The sequence below is a fragment of the Canis lupus genome, chromosome 14 (assembly GCF_048164855.1).
Source record: "Canis lupus baileyi chromosome 14, mCanLup2.hap1, whole genome shotgun sequence".
NCBI classification, from domain to species: Eukaryota; Metazoa; Chordata; class Mammalia; order Carnivora; family Canidae; genus Canis; species Canis lupus.
Window position 1 is genome coordinate 39,941,321 of NC_132851.1, and position 19,272 is coordinate 39,960,592.

General features: G+C 51.1%; 1 protein-coding gene across 5 annotated transcripts in view; it reads right to left on the reverse strand.

The window, feature by feature from the left end:
• Positions 1-19,272, reverse strand: part of ARHGAP39 (Rho GTPase activating protein 39) — a 90,188-nt gene that overhangs the window by 18,429 nt on the left and 52,487 nt on the right. For 4 of the 5 annotated variants that reach the window (XR_012007239.1, XR_012007240.1, XM_072775477.1 and 1 more), the window contains exons 3-4: positions 16,815-17,249; positions 5,629-5,712 (exon numbers count right to left, since the gene is read on the reverse strand). Coding sequence is in view for 3 of the 5 variants with exons in the window: in XM_072775477.1 (XP_072631578.1) it covers positions 5,629-5,712; positions 16,815-17,249 (519 nt within the window). In the remaining 2 variants the exon portion in view is untranslated. Of the gene's footprint in view, positions 1-1,917; positions 2,133-5,628; positions 5,713-16,814; positions 17,250-19,272 lie in introns of those variants that run through there. The other variant, XM_072775478.1, reaches the window with a different exon arrangement.

Here is a 19,272-nt window from a genome sequence, read left to right on the forward strand (position 1 = left end):
GGATGCTTCCGGGTAATCGTGAACAGAGCTGCTACGCACATCCACGTTACATCCACGTTCGGGTCCTGAAGGGATGGGGTCTCCACCTCTTCGGGGTAACCGCCGGGACGAGGTGCCGCATCATGTGGTCAGAGCACATTCAGTTCTGTGAGAAATCTTCCAACCGTCCCGTGAAGCGCCACTGCCTCTGCTCTCCGGCCCTGGTCCGCACCAGGTGTGTCGTGGGATCTCGTGTCTTCGTTTGCATTTCCCTGATGACACAGGATGCGGAGCATTGTTCATGAGCGTCTTCGCCATCTGTGTGTCGTCTTGGCTGAGGCGTCTGTTAGGGTCTCTGGCCCACTCTTTTTTTTTTTTTTTTTTTTTTAATGATAGTCACAGAGAGAGAGAGAGAGGCAGAGACACAGGCAGAGGGAGAAGCAGGCTCCATGCACTGGGAGCCCGACGTGGGATTCGATCCCGGGTCTCCCGGATCGCGCCCTGGGCCAAAGGCAGGCGCTAAACCGCTGCGCCACCCAGGGATCCCCTCTGGCCCACTCTTAAACTGCGTTGCTTGTTTCCTCACTGTCGAGGGTCACGAGCTCTGCATATTTTAGATAACAGTCCTTTATCACATGTAGCTTTTGCAAATACTTTGTCCCAGGCTGTGACTTGTTTTCTCATTCTATCACTGTCTTTTGCAGAGCACAAATTTTTGATTTGATTTTTTTTAAGATTTTTATTTATTTATTCATGAGACACAGGCAGAGGGAGAAGCAGGCTCCCTGTGGGGAGCCCGATATAGAATTCGATCCCAGGACCCTGGGATCACAACCTGAGCCGAAGACAGACGCTCAACCACTGAGCCCTCCAGGTGTCCCAAAATTTTTAATTTTAATGAAGACCAATTATTTTTCATGGATGAGCCTTTAATACTGTATCTAAATATCACTGTCACACCCAAGGTGTCCTACATTTTTTTCCCATGTCATCTTCTAAGAGTAAGTTTTGTGTTTTACATTTGGTTGTGATCCGTTTTGAGCTAATTTTTCTGAAGAGTGTAAAAGTGTGTCTACATTCATTTTACATGTGGATGTTCAGTTGTTCCAGCTCTATTTAGTGAAAAGACCATCTTTGCTCCACTGAATTGCCTTTGCCCCATGTCAAAATCAATTGATTATGTTTTACGGGTCTATTTCTTGGCTCTCTTTTGTTCCATTGATCTATTTGTCTATTCTTTGCCAATACCATATTGTCTTCATTATGGTAGCTTTATAGTTAATCTTCAAATTGAGTAGTATTAGTCCTCCAACTTTGTTCTCCTTGAATAGTGTGTTTGGTATTCTGGATCTTATGCCTTTCCACAGAAGTTTTAGAATGAGTTTGCTGATATCCACAGAATAACTTGCTGGGATTTTGACTGAAGTTGCACTGAATCTATGGAGTAAGTTGGGAAGAACTGACATCTTGACAATATTGAATCTTCCTGTCCATGAACATGGGATGTCTCGCCACTTATTTAGCTCTTTGATATTTTTCATTAGAGTTTTGTACTTCTCCTCACTTAGGTTTTGTACATAGTTAGATTTATACCTATGTATTTCATTTTGGGGGGTGCTAACGTAAATGGTATTAATTTCAAATGCTACTTGTTCATCATTTGTACATAGGAAAGCAACTGACTTGTAAACTTACCTTGTATCCTGCAAACTTGCCATAATTACTTATTGGTTTTAGAATTTTTTGTCAATTCTTTGGGATTTTCTACATAGACAATTTTAGACTGAGATTCAGGTGAAAAACTGAAGAGGTTATTTGAGGCTCTGGATTTATTTTTGTTTCTGACAGGCAGCTGAGGAGAGGGCAGACAGCTTGACTTTCACCTAGGACTAAGCTGACTTAGGTCTGAGGCTTAGGTCTGAGGGTCGGTCTACTTACGGCTCATCCTGCTCCTCAGTATAGCCTTTCAGGAGTCCAAGTGGGAACATGGAATGGTAACTAAGGCTCCTTTTTGTGGCCTCTCAACTCTGATGTTTGGAGCCATGGAACCACCCAGTGGTCAGCTCAGCTTCTCAGCCTCTCAACTGTCCGGAGGGAGAGGCAGTACCACATGTGGCTGGGCTGCACTGGTCCCTCCTCAGCCCTCAAGTCTTCACTCCTTCGTAGATCTGTGATGACTTCAAGATGATCTTCCCTGTTTTGTTCTCTGTGTGCAGGCTGGTCTCAGATAACTCACTGCTGCAAAAGTGGAAATCCAAAGTTTCTTAAACCAGTTCTATAGTTTTCCACCTCTGCCTCTGTCCTCTGATTGGTGTTGGCCCTTTCTGGAGAAGGCCATAACTTCCCACTACTGGGGCTGGGAGAGGCAGGCCTCAGAGAACGAGGGCCGATGCGGTGAGATAGGGGTTGAGAGCATGAGGGTCCATGGCAGCTGGGAGGAAGCCTACTCCAACATACCAGATATGTGGCCCACTCAGTGCAGCCAGGACCTGACCCTGCCCATGACAGTGATGCCCAGCAGCTTGGCCTCACTGTCCTGAGGAGAAATCAGAGAGTGACAGGACTTGGGATGCAGGCTCCCACTCCTGGCAACTCTTCTCCTGGTTGCTGGAGGCAGAGTGAAGGGTTGCAGTTAATTTGCTAGGGGCCAGCAAACCCTCACAACTGGCCTCAGAATCCATAAATCTTGGACTAGACTCCAGCTCCCTGTTGCTCCCTGGCTGTGGGCTTGGGGAAATCACTTACCATCTCTGACTCAGTGTCCTCACTCATTCTTATGAGGATTAAGTCCCATACTGTGCATACGATAAAGTCCTTAGCTCAGTACTGACACACAGGAAACACTTAGCAAGCATGAAGCATTACTTTTGCACTTTTTTTCACCGCTTGGCAGATAGTGATCCAGTCCTGGTACCAGGGCCCTGCAGGGGCTGTGAGGTAAAGAATGATCCTTGCCTGGTGAAGGGTGCTGAGGGCTGTGGCTCACGGAGGCACCCTGTGGCCTGTCAGTTGTGGGCGATCAAGACTGTGCTGTGGGATGAGGAGGGTGGGAAAGACAGGCCAAGAGCACGTGAGAGGCCTGCTGGTCAGATGACACATGTGTTCCAGGACCTGAGAGCAGTTCCATCTAGTCAGGGTGGAAATGAGAGACCGAGGCAGGAGAAAGGCAGACCCGTGGCCTTGCCCTCCACCATAAAAATAATGCCCCTGGGCTGAGGGGCAACGCCCAGCACTGCAGCATACGTGTGCACTGAGCACCCCTCCTGAAGTCTCTTTTTCCATTGCCAAGGCAGGCCTGAGGCCCATGCAGGCACCTCTGAGTCATAGACTCCAAGTCACAGCTGGGAAGATGGGCCCCAGGACCCAGAGGTGGCCTTTGGTCACAGAGAGTAGGAGCCCGGAAGCCAAGAGGGGCCTACCCCCGATGGGCTTCATTGTGCAGGCAGCCTCCGCGGGCATCCTCAGGCCAGGCCCTTCTACAGCCCCAAACTCTGTCTCCACCTGACCCCAATGCTCTACTCTTCTTCTGGAAGCCCTCTTTGAAGCCCTACACCCAGTTTCCAGGCCCTGCTGTCTGTCTCTTGTTTGTCTCCCACCTCTGATCACTGAGCGGCCAGACGACCCAGCTGCCCGTGGCCACTCTTTCTACCCGGTCCGACCTCCCTGGCCGGCCCTCAGACCTGTCTCCTTACGGTTCCCCAAACCCAGGAAGCCTGTCCTCACCCATGCCTTGATCCCCCATCACTCTACTAGCAGACAGTCACCACTTGTCTCTAAATAAAATGGTTGCTTATCTGGTTGTCCGGTGACTCTTTAAAACCATGAGGGAAGGAACAAAACCCCTCATGCACTGGGAAATGCTGGAAGCAGGCAGGGCAGAGGCGGGTGTTGGACGTGCAGGAGCAGAGAGAGAGGAAACTCCACTCAGCTTGGAGAGCTTCTCCACGGCCTCTTTCCAAAGGGAGAATGGCAAGCACCGCACAGGACCAAAGCCGGAGGAGCTGCTCTGGCGTCACCTCCTTGGGGCCTTGGCTGCCACGTATGCAGATCCTGAGCCTCGGTAACGACGCTGAGTGGAACTCAGAGAGCCTTGCTCATGTGGACAAGAAATTGTACGTCTGACGTTCTGTATGCAACACAACTTAAGGGCCCCTGGGGGGCTCAGCTGATTGGGCGTCTGCCTTCAGCTCAAGTCATGGTCCCAGGGTCCTGGGATCGAGCCCCACATGGGGTTCCCTGCTCAGTGGGGAGCCTGCTTCTCCCTCTCCCCTCACCCCTGAGATAAAGAAAATCTTTAAAAAGAAAAAAATGAAAAAAAAATTAAAAAAAAATATAAAGAAAAAGAAAAAAAGAAAAAGAAAAAAATGAAAAACAGCTTGAACTATGCAGCCCCCCAACTGCCCCGTAGATGCACCTCTGTGCCTGGGCTAGAAGGCATCCCATCGTTGCCTTGCCCTGCTAGGGGTCCTGAGCAGCAATACCACCTTGGTTGGGCGACACAAGCCTCCTTGGACAAACTCCTTTTTGCTCCCCCTTCTCCTCACAGACCCTGCTCACAGTGTGGTGGGGAGAGTCTCCTCCCTCATCTGTCCATAAACTTTAGCTTTCTGTTCTTCCCACGCTGGCTGGGTGAGTGCCTCTATTCCTAAAACTGCAACATGTTGTTCTCATATCCAGCTCAGGTGGCACCCAGGACAGCAGGGCCAGGGCTGCAACAGGCCACCAAAGACCAGGTGGGCACATGCATCCTACAGGGTGGGGGGACTCTGACAGAGACCACTAAAGCACTGCCCATCCCCCAGGGAATACCAAGTCAGAGGGCCTGCCCCGGCCTGCAGGGGCACTGAGGGCTCACCAGCCATCTGACCCCACTTTACTGAAGCGCACATGGAAGCAAGGCTACAAAACACACCCACGGTCACACCCCCTGACAGGTGGGCCCAGGTCGGCTCAGGTTCCATTCCATATCAACAAACCCACCCAGTCAGCACTACCAAGATTGATCTTGGAACCATCTGAGCAAGCCACCAAAGGCCCCTCAGGTCTTCAAGTTCCTCCCCAGTGCTGGTATTACTCCTGTTGGTCTGTGCTGAGGGCACCTAGGCCACCCAGAGGCACAGCACCCCACCTGGACTCACAACTTGGCTGAGGACAGCTCCCACCCAGTCTGATAGATGCTGCACCCCGGGATCCGTCATCTCTGGAACCTTGCAATACCCTGCAGGGCCAACCCAGGACTAAGGGAAGCCAATGTCCATTTCTTTCCTTGTGATCAATACCAATCTTCCCAGCTTCAACTGGGGAGCACTCTGGTGTGTGGCCTGGAGCTCCAGGGGAGAGTGCATGCTGAGGGTTCCCCAGGGACTCACTCCTCTGGTAGGAGCAACACTCTGTGGCTCCCAGGCTGGGCAGTGACAAGCTTCTTCCAGCTTCCTGAAAGCTGCCACATGAACCTGGGGACCACTCCAAATGGTGCTGTGGCCCCACAGCCCCTCATGTTCCTCTGGCAGGTGTGGGACCCCACATGCCATGTACATCCAGCTAGCTGCTTCCTATTGAGCCAGATTCTTCTCCAGCTCACCCAGGAGCTGCCAGGAAAACCACCCTCAGGTCAGGAGCCAGGGCCAAGTGTGAGCCAGTGGGTTCTACCTGTAGTGAAGAAGCTGGCCATCTACATTATAATCCCGGTAAATCTCATAGTCCTTCTCAAGGAACACTCCTGGTGGTGAAGAACTGAAACATAGCAAAAAGGAAAAAAGACAGAAGCGTAAGTGCAGTAATTTAAAAATAGAGTACATTCAAAATAATAATCTTTCACTTTCAAGAACGTGTCATTCTTTTAGTGTCTCAGGAATAACTCCAGTGTCCAGCCCACAGAACTGTTCCCTCCATCAGGTCAAAGGGGTATTTCCTCTGCCCTAAGTCCACCCTCATTGCATGTGGCCTGGACAAAATGGACTGGAGACTGACCTGCCCTCCAGCAGAGACCGCCCCCGTCCAGAGGCTGGGGTTCAGGCAAAGATATCAGCTGCTCCATCCTGGATCTTAGGAGCTCAGATGACTTGGAACAGGGCTTCTACTCTAAGGCCATAGTGACGGGGTTAGTGAGAACCACAACTTTGACCAGATGACCTGAGACAGAGCAGTGTTAGAAATACTCTCATAGTGGGGCACCTGGGTGGCTCAGCAAAATGTTCAGCTCTTGGTTTCCTCTCCGGTCACAATCTCAGCGTCCTGGGATCAAAACCCTGTGTCAGGCTCCGCACTCAGCAGGGAGTCTGCTTGAGACTCTCCCTCTCCCTCTGCTGCTGCCCCTGTTCTCTCTCTCAAGTAAAATAAATGAATCTTTTTTAAAAAGAGAGAAATAGTCTCCTAGGGATAATAAACTTTTTAAGAGTGCATGTGCAGAGCACAACACACACTCAGTATCTGGGAAATAAATTAGCAGGTGATTATCTTGGCAGATGTTCAAGAACATGTGGTCAAATTAATGTCTATGACTTGAAAACTCTCAGTAATCCAGAAGTAAAAGAAAATTTACTTAACTTGATCAAGAATAACCCATATTAAACTCAAGACCTTCATAGTATCTAGTGGTAAAAGGCTGAAAGCGTACTCTACGTTGTGAACCTAGAAAAAGCGAAGGAATCCATGGAACAACTACTAAAGGCACCGCAGAGACTCGTGATGCTGTATCACTCGTGTGATACAAGAGACCAACAGCTCTTCTTGTCGGGAGCAAAGCTCACTTTCATCACGGCAATAATAACCACAGAAATGAAATAAAAGTCCAGGCATAGGCTAAAAAGGAGTATGTTGGATCGGTATGAATAAAACTATAAGTTATTATTAAGGTATATAAAGGAATTTGAAAACGCACAAGGTTCCTTGAACAGGAAAACTCAATAATTAGGAAGATATAATTGATATAAGATATAATTCAAAATTGGTTAATACACTTAATGTTAATTCTGATAACATTTCCGATAGGAAGGAATGTTTTCAGAACTTAGAGTGTTTGGAAAGTTTACCCAAAAAAAGAAATAAGCACATAAGAGTAACTAAGAAAAAGTTTAGAAATTATAATGGGAGAGATCATTTTTACCATTAGATACACACAATACTACAAAGGTAAATAATTAAAACAGAGCTGCACTGGTAGAGGGCGTGGCAGATTCTGGAATGCAGCGGAAAGTACAAAGGCGGACTTAATGTGTATAAGGGTTTAGTAAATACGGGTTTAAAGTTTCATGCTCAGAGATCCCTGGGTGGCGCAGCGGTTTAGCGCCTGCCTTTGGCCCGGGGTGTGATCCTGGAGACCTGGGATCGGATCCTGCGTCAGGCTCCCTGCATGGAGCCTGCTTCTCCCTCTGCCTGTGTCTCTGCCTCTCTCTCTCTCTGTGACTATCATGAATAAATAAATTTAAAAGAATCTTAAAAAAAAAAAAAGTTTCATGCTCAGCAAGTACAACGGAAACAAATCCTGTGTCTAGCGGTGGGAGCTCCTGTTGCCTCGGTCCTGCTCATACCGAGACGCAGAACGCTTCTGGAAACACTTCTGCAGTATTTTCAAAACCGCAAAGGTAAATGCCAGAAAACTGAGAGAGTGCGTTTAGTGCGTTTGTAAGTTTTTCTTCTGTGTAACTATATGTACTAGAAAGTACAACTGATGTGCACTGCTTCTCTAATAAAAACGTTCTTCTAAAAGCCGAATGAGTGAGTGCTTCAAGTTACCATGGGCTGGTGGTCTGAGTTCCCAACACATAATCGAGCTGCAGCAGAAACAGCTGGAAGCAGGAGCAGTGATGTAAGCAGACATGTCTGCGCGACACCCGCACACGTCTACCTCTACCTCGGCTGGGGCATCACTCCCTCTCTTGGCTGGACACCAGGGGACGACAAAGGGCCCGCAGGTCTGGGAGCCCTAGCTGTCGGCCAGAGTGGCAGCCACAACCTGTCTGTTCTCTGTGCTTACAGCGGTCTGTCGCTTGTGCCTGAGCCAGGCTGGTACACGGTTCTTCTTTCTTCAAAGCCAAAGCCAACACAAAGTTATTGCCACCAGACGGCCATCGTCACCTCCTGCAGGTCCCGGACCTTCTCCTTTTGAGTCCTATGCCGCCAGGGTGCCCTGGGCCCTCCCCGCCTCCACGTCTGGCACCAGGGCCCAGTGCTGTCAGGGTCCCGGGCTGCTGCGCACCCGCGGAGGCACCTGCTTGTGCTGGGCCCGGGCTGGGGCAGGGGCACGAGGCGCAGTGGCGGCCAGAGGCGGGCGGGCACGCGGGGGGCGCCCACGGACGACCCGGGGGGGGGTGCAGCGATTGGGGCGGGGGGGGGTCACGCAGGGGCCCCAGGGCTGCACCTGGCACCTCCCGGGGCAGGAACGAGGCCTCGGAGCGGAGAGAGAGGGTGCAGAGCGGCCCAAGGCAGGCCCAGCGCCCTCGGGGGCCACCTGGAGAGACCGCCTGGCGCCGCCCCAGGCCACGGCCGCCTGCTGCCGCTTCCGAGAGCCCACGGTGCGGCCCAGAATGGCTTCTGGATTTTCCAAAAATGTTTGGCAGAATGTGAAAATGTTAAGAGACTCCAACTTTGGCGTCCGTACATAACCGGGTCGCAGAGCAGTTCCGCGCTGGCTTCTGTGCGGGCTGGGTGCCCTGATGACAATGGTGGATGCCAGTCCCCGCAGAGACTGGGCCGCCGCCTGTCACCTCCGGGCCATGACCTGCCCGCCAGGGGCAGCTTCACAGACTCCTGTCCCAAGGACGCCAGCCCTCCGACCCCAGCCCACAGGCTCGACGGTGGGACACTTTTCCTGAAACCCCCTGGTAACACTGGACGCTGTGAATAAGGAAACCTCTCCCAGCCACTATGACCGGACACTGCGTGATTGGAACGTGTGTGTGTTTGTTTTTTTTATGGGGGGGAGCAAATTTTATGCTTCTTAATGAATTCGAACTAAAGCTGTGAGGCAAACATCATTTATATGTGAAACAAACACCGCAGTCAAGTCATTTGGCCGCCAACCAGTGTCTGAATCACAAACAACATCAACTTGCTTTATCTACGTCCCATGCTGTCCAAACTTAAAATAAGAAGCAAGAACTTCCTTCCCACAAATTTGCGGCAGATACAGCCTCCAAGATCGAACTACAGTTCCAGCAGGGCCTTCAGACCTCAAGGCAAGTGCCAGAGCAGAGGAAACCTCCCTGCTTTGAAACCCACCTCACTGTGTACGGAGGAGCTTCCATCTCCCCTTAGGCAAGGGTCAGCAATCTGTGGGGTCGCGGCCTCTACAAGGCAAATACCAAGAGGAAAGTCTGAGAGAACTTGATAAATGTCTTCCGAATGATGCTCATAGATTGATAATCAGTATTTAACAGTCTCTAACTGTGTAAAAAGACACTTTCAAAGATGAGATATGTAAAATCTCATCGTAAGTCTCGACAGATGCACACCTATAGCTGGTTTGGAGAACAGGGCAGAGCAACTCCCTTCGATTCCTCTGAGCAGCCACCGTGGCCTTCCGGCCGATCCCTGAGCACATCAAGAGCCCTCCCTCGTCAGGACGCTGACCGGTGCTCCCTCCACAGGAACAGCTTACCCCTGGGTCTGACATGGTGGGTCCGCACAGGACTCAGGGTCCTGCGGAAAATGAACTGCAAGCGAAGAGAAAATTCAATCAGAGCCAACCCAGAACTGATACAGATGATGGAATTAGTAATGAGAATGTTGAGAGTTATTAAAATTGTATTCCATATGTTCTAAAGCTAAAAAAAAAAAGACATGTTAGGTAGAGAGACGGAATATATAAAAAGATTCCAATCTAAGTTCCAGAGAAGAACAGGGCAACGTAAAAAATGGAGAATGTGCTGGAAGGGTGAGCAATGGGACAGGCATCGCAGAAGGAAGGGTCAGCAGACTTGAAAGCACAGCAGTACTGTCTGTCCAGTGAAACACAGGAAAAACAAAGATTAAAAAGAAAGAAGGAAAACTGAGAAAAGGAACATCCAAGACCATCATGAGCTGCAGTCTGTTCTACATGTGACTGGAGTCTGCAGGGATAGACAAAAAAAAAGAAAAAAAAACTTGAAAAAAATAACATTTTCCAAATTTGATGAAAACTATGACCCTATAGGTTCAAGAAGCTCCACGGACTTCAAGTGAGAAAGATGAAAAAAACTTTAAGGCAAATCATAAACATATTGTTTGTAATCAGCAATATAGAGAAAACCCTAAAAGCAGCAGAGCACAAGGACATACTCTGTACAGAGATACAAAGTGAGGATGAGAACAGACGTCTCAGCAGAAGTGATGCAGCCCAGGAGGGCAGAGCGGCAAGACGGGAACATCCGTCTATCAGGATTCGAGACCCAGCAGAGACTGACGGACCTCACGGGTGAGAAGGAGATACTTATCTACCACATGAAAATCCACAACAGAACTCAAGAGTCCTGGAAATGGTAACTATACATTAATATGGGCAATGTTTTCCCCTTGTGTGTACATCTCTTTAAAAGATAATTAGCAGCTTAAAGCAATAATAATAACAGTGTATCAAGATGTTTACCTTGGACATCAGGTACACCAGGAGGACGCCTGGAGTGTGCGTTAGGTTCTCTCTCAGGCCTGCTCTGATCAGTTAATATACGATACAAGCCCCAAAACAACAAGTAAAACATACCAGACAAAAACAACAACAACAAAAAAAAAACACAGCATAGAGATGAAGTTGAATAAAAAAATGTTTAATTAACCCAAAAGAAGAAAAAAGAACAGATGGAACAACAAAACGCCAAACGGCAAGATGACAGACTGAAACCCAATCACACAAATAATCACATTACATATAAGTGGTCTAAGTCTCCCAATTAAAAGGCAGAGACAGTCGGATGGAATAAAAAAGCAGGACCCGATCACAATGAAAGCATAACAATAGTTTAAAGGTTAGAAAAAGAGATACCACGTTAACGCTTCAAAGAAACCTGGAGTGCCTGTATCACTACAAGCAGATTTTGGAGCAGAGACTACTAATAGACATCAGGAGAGCCATTTCATAGGGACAAAGGGATCAACTCTTGAAGAGGACACAGTTGTGAAGGTCTCTGCACCACACTGCGGGACTGGACAACACGTGTGGGTGCCTACCCATGAGAAACCACCTAAACCATTCACACACTCGTGCACACACACTCTCTATGTCGGTGGACGCAGCAAAGAAGATCAACAAGCATCGCCAAACGACCAGGAGTGCACGGGGGTGACACACGAAGCCCTGAGCCTCCTGCCGTGATAGGACATCATCTCACACGTCAAATCCACACTACGACGCTCCGGAGAGCCCTAACCAAAGCTCACTGGGAAGCTAAAACCAAAGGCAAAACTACAAATACAAATGAGTACACAGGAAGGATTTAGAGAACACCGTGCCTTGCATGAAGGGGATCGTGTTCTTGTTTGATAACAAAAGTCGGATTTCAAGTCGTTTACGTTCCCTGTTGCTGAGGGAGTGGTTCCCGAGTTTGTGTCACCTCCTGTTTGGCTTCTATTATTACAGAAAAACACTGGGCTGCCTTTCTCCTTGCTTTCGCCTTTTACTAGATTAAGTAGGTTTTGTTTTATTTTCCCTCTTCTGGTCAGAAAGTTATATATGCTATGATTCTATGGGATTTTTCCTCAGTGGTTGTGCTTAAAACGTCTGTGGATCCGTACGACATAGGCATTCAGCAACAGGGAAGGTAAACAGCTGGGAACTAATGACTGCAGGCTTCTCAACCGGCGCTGCTCTCACAGAGGACGAGCCACCTGAGAGAGGGTCAGCACTCCTCAAAATGCAAGTCAGTAGATCAGCGAAAACGTCGCTCGGGGCAGCCCGGGTGGCTCAGCTGTTTAGCGCCACCTTCAGCCCAGGGCATGACCCCGGGGTCCCGGGATCGAGTTCCACGTCGGGCTCCCTGCATGGAGCCTGCTTTTCCCTCTGCCTGTGTCTCTGCCTCTCTGTGTCTCTCATGAATAAATAAAACCTTAAAAAAAAGAAAGAAAATGCCGCTCGGATCTTCTGCAGCATTTACATGATGAAGGAAGGCACACAACCAGCTAAGATGGTCTTAATGACGAAGAGGAGAGGGGGCTTCCAGGGGTCGGGGCGCTGATGCAAGCAGATGTGCAGGCACTACTGTGGCCCAGGGCAGCAGTGGGCAGTTTAGGAGATGAAAGCATATCCTTCCTGCCTCCCAGGAAATAACTCCAGATTCAGGCTTTAATGTGAAAATAAAACTATAAGGTGAATGCAAGACATGTAAGGGAATATCTTTGGATTTAGGCCAAGGAAAAACTTTTAAAAACAAAACATTAAAAGCATAAACCGGGCAGCCCGGGTGGCTCAGCGGTTTAGTGTCTGCCTTCGGCCCAGGGTGTGATCCTGGAGACCCGGGATCAAGTCCCACGTCAGGCTCCCTGCATGGAGCCTGCTTCTCCCTCTGCCTGTGTCTCTGCCTTTCTCTCTCTCTCTCTCTCTCTCTCTCTCTCTCTCTGTTTCTCACGAATGAATAAATAAAATCTTTTAAAAAAATAAAAATAATAAATAAATAAAAAATAAAAGCACAAACCACAAGGAAGAAAGAGTGATAAACTTCGTCGCATCAAAATCAAGGACACAGGGACCAGTTAGCAGTCAGGTGACAGAAGACAGAATACTCATAACATCTACCAAAAGCAATGAGGAATTGATATTAGGAATATACTAGGAACTCCTGCAAACTAACACAGAAAGTAAGCCAACAACTCCAGGGAGAAAATACATAAAAAAAAACATAAGCAACAAATAGAAGAGAAAACTCAAATGGTTTTCTCTCATGAAGAGAGAATAAGAATCAATGGCAAAGAGGAAATGAAAATGAATGCACCAGCAAAACACCACCCACCACGGAGCCCAGGGCTGAGATCCTCTGGCAGCCACACAGAACAGACCCCCAGACCCACCCCCCCAGGCCCTTAGTGGGGAGGTGCAGGGGCAGCACCCAAACTGGAGCTGCAGGGCCATCCCACAGTTGGAAGAGCAGCACCCCCTGAAGAAGGCACCCGGCCTATGGCCCGTACATCACAAGAGCACATGTGAACTGCAAGACACACGCCAGGTCACATGGAGGGAGTGGTGTCGGGACAACCAAAGGAGAGGAGGGCGGCCGTGAACAGCGTGTACCTCAGAGGACACAAAGATGATAAACTCAATCCTTTGGCTGTGTCAGTGATCTAAGTAAACAGAATGGCAATGGTCCTGCCAAACCAGAGACAGGTGTTCAGAACTGGTGACAAGTAAACCCAACAGCTCTGCATTATTTATAAGAGACACACTCAAAGTATAAGGAAAGGACTGCAGTTTGGGGAAAGATATTAAGCAGCCAATGCCCACCAAAGAGAACAGCAGTGCTACGTGAATATCAAGCCGACTAGGAGACAAAAACATGGGGATCAACGGGACGACTGCACGATGACGGAAGCGGCCATTCCCTAGGAAAGCGTAACAGCCCTAAATTCTTGTGCCACCAACCCACAGCTTCAATACAGAGGAAGCAGTGACGGACGGATTAACAGGAGAGACAGACAAATGCTACTGATCCAGTAGGAGACGCTACCTTGTCAGAAATGATACATCACGCAGACAAAAGATTGGTACGAAACCTGCCTGATATAAGAGATTTGATCTAATGAACACACAGAAAACCTCAGACCTAACAAACAGGGAAAAGAAATTATTTTTGAAAATAGTCATAAAAAATTACAAAATTCAGGATTTAAGCCACAAAGTAAGTCTCAACAACAAAAAACGAAACCGTTTTCGTTTTCGAAACCCATGCTTTCTGACCAACGTGAAATTAAGGTGGCAATGAAGAACAAGAATGAAAAATAACCTAGAGTTTTAGTAATTAAGACGTTTCTAAGTTACAAATAAGTCAAAGAAGAAATCATAATTGAAATCAGAAAATACTCAGGGCGTCTGAGGGGCTCAGTCGGTTAAGCCTCAGACTCCTGGATTCAGCTCAGGTCATGATCTTGGGGTCGTGAGATCGGGCCCTGCGTCGGGCTCCCTGCGCAGCGGGGAATTTGCTTCTCCCTTTCCTTCTGCCCCCTGCACTCTCTCAAATAAATAAATACTTTAAAAAAAATATTAGCAATCTGAATCTATTTTGAAAATAATATAGAGTATTTTAGAAATGGGAGAAACAGAATTAAATGCCGACTGAGAAGGGGCCGGGGGCACCTGTCGCCAAGCGCCCCACGCCACAGCTTAAAACAACAGAAGCTCCTGCTCCTCCCAGGCCCAGAGGCCAAAGGTCCAAGCTCGGGGCGGGCGGGGCGGGTGGGGCGGCCCCTCCTGGAGGCTCGGAGGCTCAGAGGCTCGGGGTGTCCCAGGCCTTGCTCCCGCTGCTGGAGGGGCCGCCACCCTGGGCGCCCCGGGCTGGGGTGCCAGGCCGTCTCCGCCGCCACCGTCGGGCCTCTCCGTGCGTCTCTGTCCCAGCGGGACGCCCGTCCTCCCTGCGGAGGGCTCGGCCTACCGTGCTGGGGCCTCACTGCAACCAGCCAGGCCGGCTGCCTGGGGCCTGCTCTCAACCGCACTCGGCCTGAGCTCCTGGGGGCTTAGGATTCCAACATATCTGCGGGGGGTGGGGGTGGGGAACACACGGACAGTTCAACCTACAACATTGACACCAACAGACTCCATAAAATGCGACATCCATTCTTTCTTTTTTTTTTTTTTTTTTTTTTTTTGCAACATCCGCTCATAATAAAAAGTCTGGCAATAGAAGGGGGACCTCCTGCACCTGCAGCGTCATAGCGTTACAAGGACAGCGGCCCCGGGACAAGGCCAGGTGCTGGTGCTAGATCAGCAAGACTGGGACGTAAGAACCGATGTGTGTGTAACAGGAATGATCATAAGACAAGACTTCTGATATAAAATAGATAAAGCACCTGGAAATAAACCTTAAAAAATATGCAAGTCCTATGCCAAGATATTTTAACACATGTTGTCTTAAAGTGGGAGAAGACAATTTAACAGAGATGCCTATTTCCCCCAAATTTAATAAACACAACATAATTCTAATCCAAATCCAAACAGGGCTTCTTGTGGAAATTCTGGCCCCAGAGTGTGGGTGACAGACACGTCTGTCAACAGAATCCTACAAAAAATTCCGATCTCCCCATCTAATCACAGAGACGAGTCAGCAACCAATAGGATAAGAATTCAAAATCATCACAGTCCACGTGAGGCTGCACCTGCCGAGCCCAGAGGCCATCGAATCTGCTGGGCCAGAGGGCCTGCAGGAGGGCCAACCAGCGTGGCACAGCACGGTCCGGCCCCGCAGGAAGCCAGAGGCAGAGCCCGAGCCCCGCTGTGCTCTCTCCTGGTGCTCACCACGGGAAGGTCGGTCTCCTCAGGCCCACCCAGCCCCTGCCTCTCTGGCCTCTGACCTCTGGTGTGTGTCAGACCAGAGGTGTGTGTGCAACGTAGGGGCCCAGGCCAGGCCACCCCAAAAGGTGCCACAGCAGCAAACTGATTATTTTGCATTGCAGCCGCTTGGGAAACCACTGGAGCAAGGTCATCAGATGCCCCTCTGTCCCCTGAAAGCTGAAGTAACCCTTCCACGTGAAAACACCCTCCCTGCCCTAAGAAGTAAAGAGACACCCTTCTCACCAGAGGGAGGGACCTCACAGCTGAGAAAGCCGGAGAAACAGATCTTGTGCAGGCACAGTACCTCCGCCCAGCCTCGGCTTAGGATCCCTAAGTAAAGCTCCAAAGGTCTGTTGTCTTTACCCTGTCAGCTCCTCACAAATCTGTTGTCTCTTTGTCTAAGAGGTATAATAACTATGCGCCTTGGCCACTTCCTGGGGTCTCAATTTCATCATTGGACCTTGGAGCACGAAAAGAAACTACTTTTTTCCTACTATTGATCTGTCTCATGTCAGTGTAATTCCCAACGCAGCTGGAAGAGCCCTGAGAGGAAAAGCAGCATGCCTCCCCAGTAGCAGCATCCACACGGATCCCACCCCTGGACCTGCCCCATCTGCCCCAACCCATCTAGGAACACCACAGCCAGCTGTCCAGTCCCCCAGCCCCCTACAACCACCAGCACGCCCACCCGACTGCGCCACACAGAACAGCACTTCCAAGTGCCACTGACGCCGCCAGCCTGCCCTGTTTGCATCCTCGACCCCTGGACGTCCCTTAACAGGACCATAAGCCAGGTTTAGTCACTTCGTGGTTTCCACTGTCCCTGAGGGAAATCCAGCCTGCCCCACCCCTGACCCCACCCTCCCCATCCCTGCTATCCTGTTCCTGCCTGGCCTCCCGGCCGATGAGTGTCCCTACACCCTCCCTGGCTTCATGTCACCTTGTGTCACCAAGGCACACCCCATCCTAGCACCTTCCTGACCAGCCACTCCTTCTGGACTCCCTGAGCACTGAGCCCTGGAGCAGTGCCTGCCAGGTGTGGGGCACCTGGGGTACGGGGTACTTCTGGGAGGTCTGCCTCTGGTGGGGCCCCATGCCACATTCACGTTTCCCACAGTGGACAGAACCAAACGACCTCATGGCCATTCGCCAGGGACCGTCCAGCCCCAGATGCCTCCTAACAGCCCTGTCTGGGAAAGGTGAAAGTAGGAAAAGTGGAAAGTAGGCCCATCTGCTGTCCCCCTAGAGGCCGCCCTCCTCGTGGTCAACAGGGGCTCCTGCCAAACAGAAATGAGAGCATTTGGGGGGCAGGGGTGGGAGCTGGTATAGGCCACTACTTGCATGAGGTTCAGGCCCCACCCATCACTCCAGGGTCACCCGACTGCCTCACCTGCCGCTTTCTTCCTGCAGAGCCCCAAAAGTGGCCTGGCGGCTAGCCCGCCCTGAAGGCTCCTGTGCCTTCTCGCTGACATCCAGCTCCGGCTCCAGGGAGGAGCTGGTGCTCCCCTCACGGCTGACGCTGCTGCCCCTCCCGGGGCTGTTTTCTGCAGAGGCACGGGGTGACTCGGTGTTCTGCTTCAGGGTCTGCAGCTTGGCCAGGGGGATGATGTCACAGTCCTGTGGCCGGTGCCACACGGTGCGCTGGGTGGTAGCATTGTAGTAGTAGAAGCGAGATGTGTTGGGGTCAAACAGCTCCCACCACTGGTTCTCGCTGGTGCGCTTGATGCGGACTCCGGTAGGAGGGTCCCACACGCACTCACCAGTGACCAGGTTGGCATACATGCGTTCGCGGGTGCGCGGCTCGATGATCTCCACCCACTCCAGCCTGAAAAACAGCAAGAGGAGCGTTAGCAGGGTCGGGGCGCTGGCCTCTGGGAACAAGGGGCTCCCGCAACCTTGGCCCCACTGCCAACCCCATGGAGCAGATCCTGCCCACCCCGTGGTTTGTCCTGTGTCCCCAGCCGCTGCACAGTCCACCTGCCTGGGGAAGGGGTGATTTAGACCTTCTGACCCAGCATCAAGCCTTTCCTACACCTCCTGGCTCCAAAGGCAAGAAGTTCTATCACTTGGACAATAAAACCAGGCCACAGTGAAGTCCCACTGCTGATCTTCCCCATGCTCATCACCGCCCGGTGTCCAGGAGCTCTGGGGCGTCCTGACCGAACACCTCCTCTGGCCTCTGCAGGCTCTAGCGTCCTGTCCTCAGAGGAACCTGTGTCCTACAGGATGCCCTGACCACCGAGGCCACCATGTCCTGCCTGCCTGTAGGAGGAACAGATGGCGCCGTCTTTACAGGGCCCAGCTCTGGGGCCATTTCCTCCCCGGGGCGCTCAGGGTACCTCCTACCCCAAAGACACAGTTTCCATCCCACTAAGTTTTTTAAAAGTTTTTATTTATGTATTTGAGAGAGAGAGAGAGCAAGAGAGCATACGCAGGGGAGGGGCAGAGGGAGAAGAAGCAGGTTCCTTGCTGGGCAGGGAGCCTGATGTGGGGCTCGATCCCAGGACCCCGTGGATCCTAACCTGGGCTGAAGGCGGACGCTTAATGGCACTCAGCCACCCAGACACCGCTATTCACTTATCTTAGAGAGATACCGAGAGGATGAGCATGGGGAGGGGAGGGACTCGGGGAGGGGAGAGAGAATCCCAGGTAGTTTCCCTGCTGTGTGCAGAATCCAACATGGGGCTGGAGCTCACGACCCTGAGACCACAACTCAAGCCAAAACTGAGGGTCGGATGCTCAACTAACCCCAGGCATCCCCACCCCACTAAGGTTTTTAATGAAAACTAAATCTACTCAGAACAAGAGAATCCTTTTTTCTTTTTTTTAAAGATTTATTTATTCACGAGAGGCGGGGGGGGGGGGGGGGCAGAGACACAGGCAGAGGGAAAAGCAGGCTCCATGCAAGGAGCCTGACGTGGGACTCGATCCCGGGTCTCCAGGATCACACCCTGGGCTGCAGGTGGCACTAAACTGCTGTGCCTCCGGGGCTGCCCAGAACAAGACAATACTAATGCTGATACGTCTGCTATCAGGATATGTCTGGCTGACACCCAGCATATTCTTTTTCTGCCTCCAAGTTTCCACAAACAACAACCCTTTATTTATTGTTTTAAAGATTTATTTATTTATTAGAGACTGAGAGAGAGGCAGAGACACAGGCAGAGAGAGAAGCAGGCTCCCTGAGGGGACCCCGATGCAGGACTCCATCCCAGATCCTGGGATCAGGACCTGAGCCAAAGGCAGGTGCCCAACCGCTGAGCCACCCGGGCGTCCCAAACAACAACCCTGAAATGCCACAGGCTGCTGAGCCGTGTGAGGCTCTGTGCCCGTCGTCGGTCCTTCTGCTGCTCCTGACCCTGTGATGGACGAGTGTCAGCACCACAGGCCCGGCCCCGGGGACCAGACCTGCTCTGGCCGCCCCCGCTGGAGGGAGAGGGACCAGCCCCTCACTCGCCATCTGCTCCCAGCAGCTCTGAGGCTCTGGGTCCTCCTTCAAGGTCAGCAGCTGCTCCTGGAAGCCCGAGTCCCTCTGTCACCAGCGCCTGGTGCAGCGCAGCGAGGCCGGTGTTAGGACACCAAGCACAGCGAGTCTGCGGCCGGGCGTGGCGGGGGCATGGGCAGGGCCCCGTGGGCCCCGGAGTCCCAGGCCAAGGCTTGAGCAGCGGGGTGAGGAGGAGCGCGGGGGGCAGGGGGCAGCGGGCATCCCTGCGGGCCAGAACCAGGCCTCGCCGAGAAGCAAAGCGCCCCAGGAGCAGGCATGGAAGGTGCTAAGGCTGAGCTCCGTGTTGGGAGGAGTGGGCAGCGGCCATCCCGATGCCGGGGCAGCCGGGGCACAGGGAGCAAGG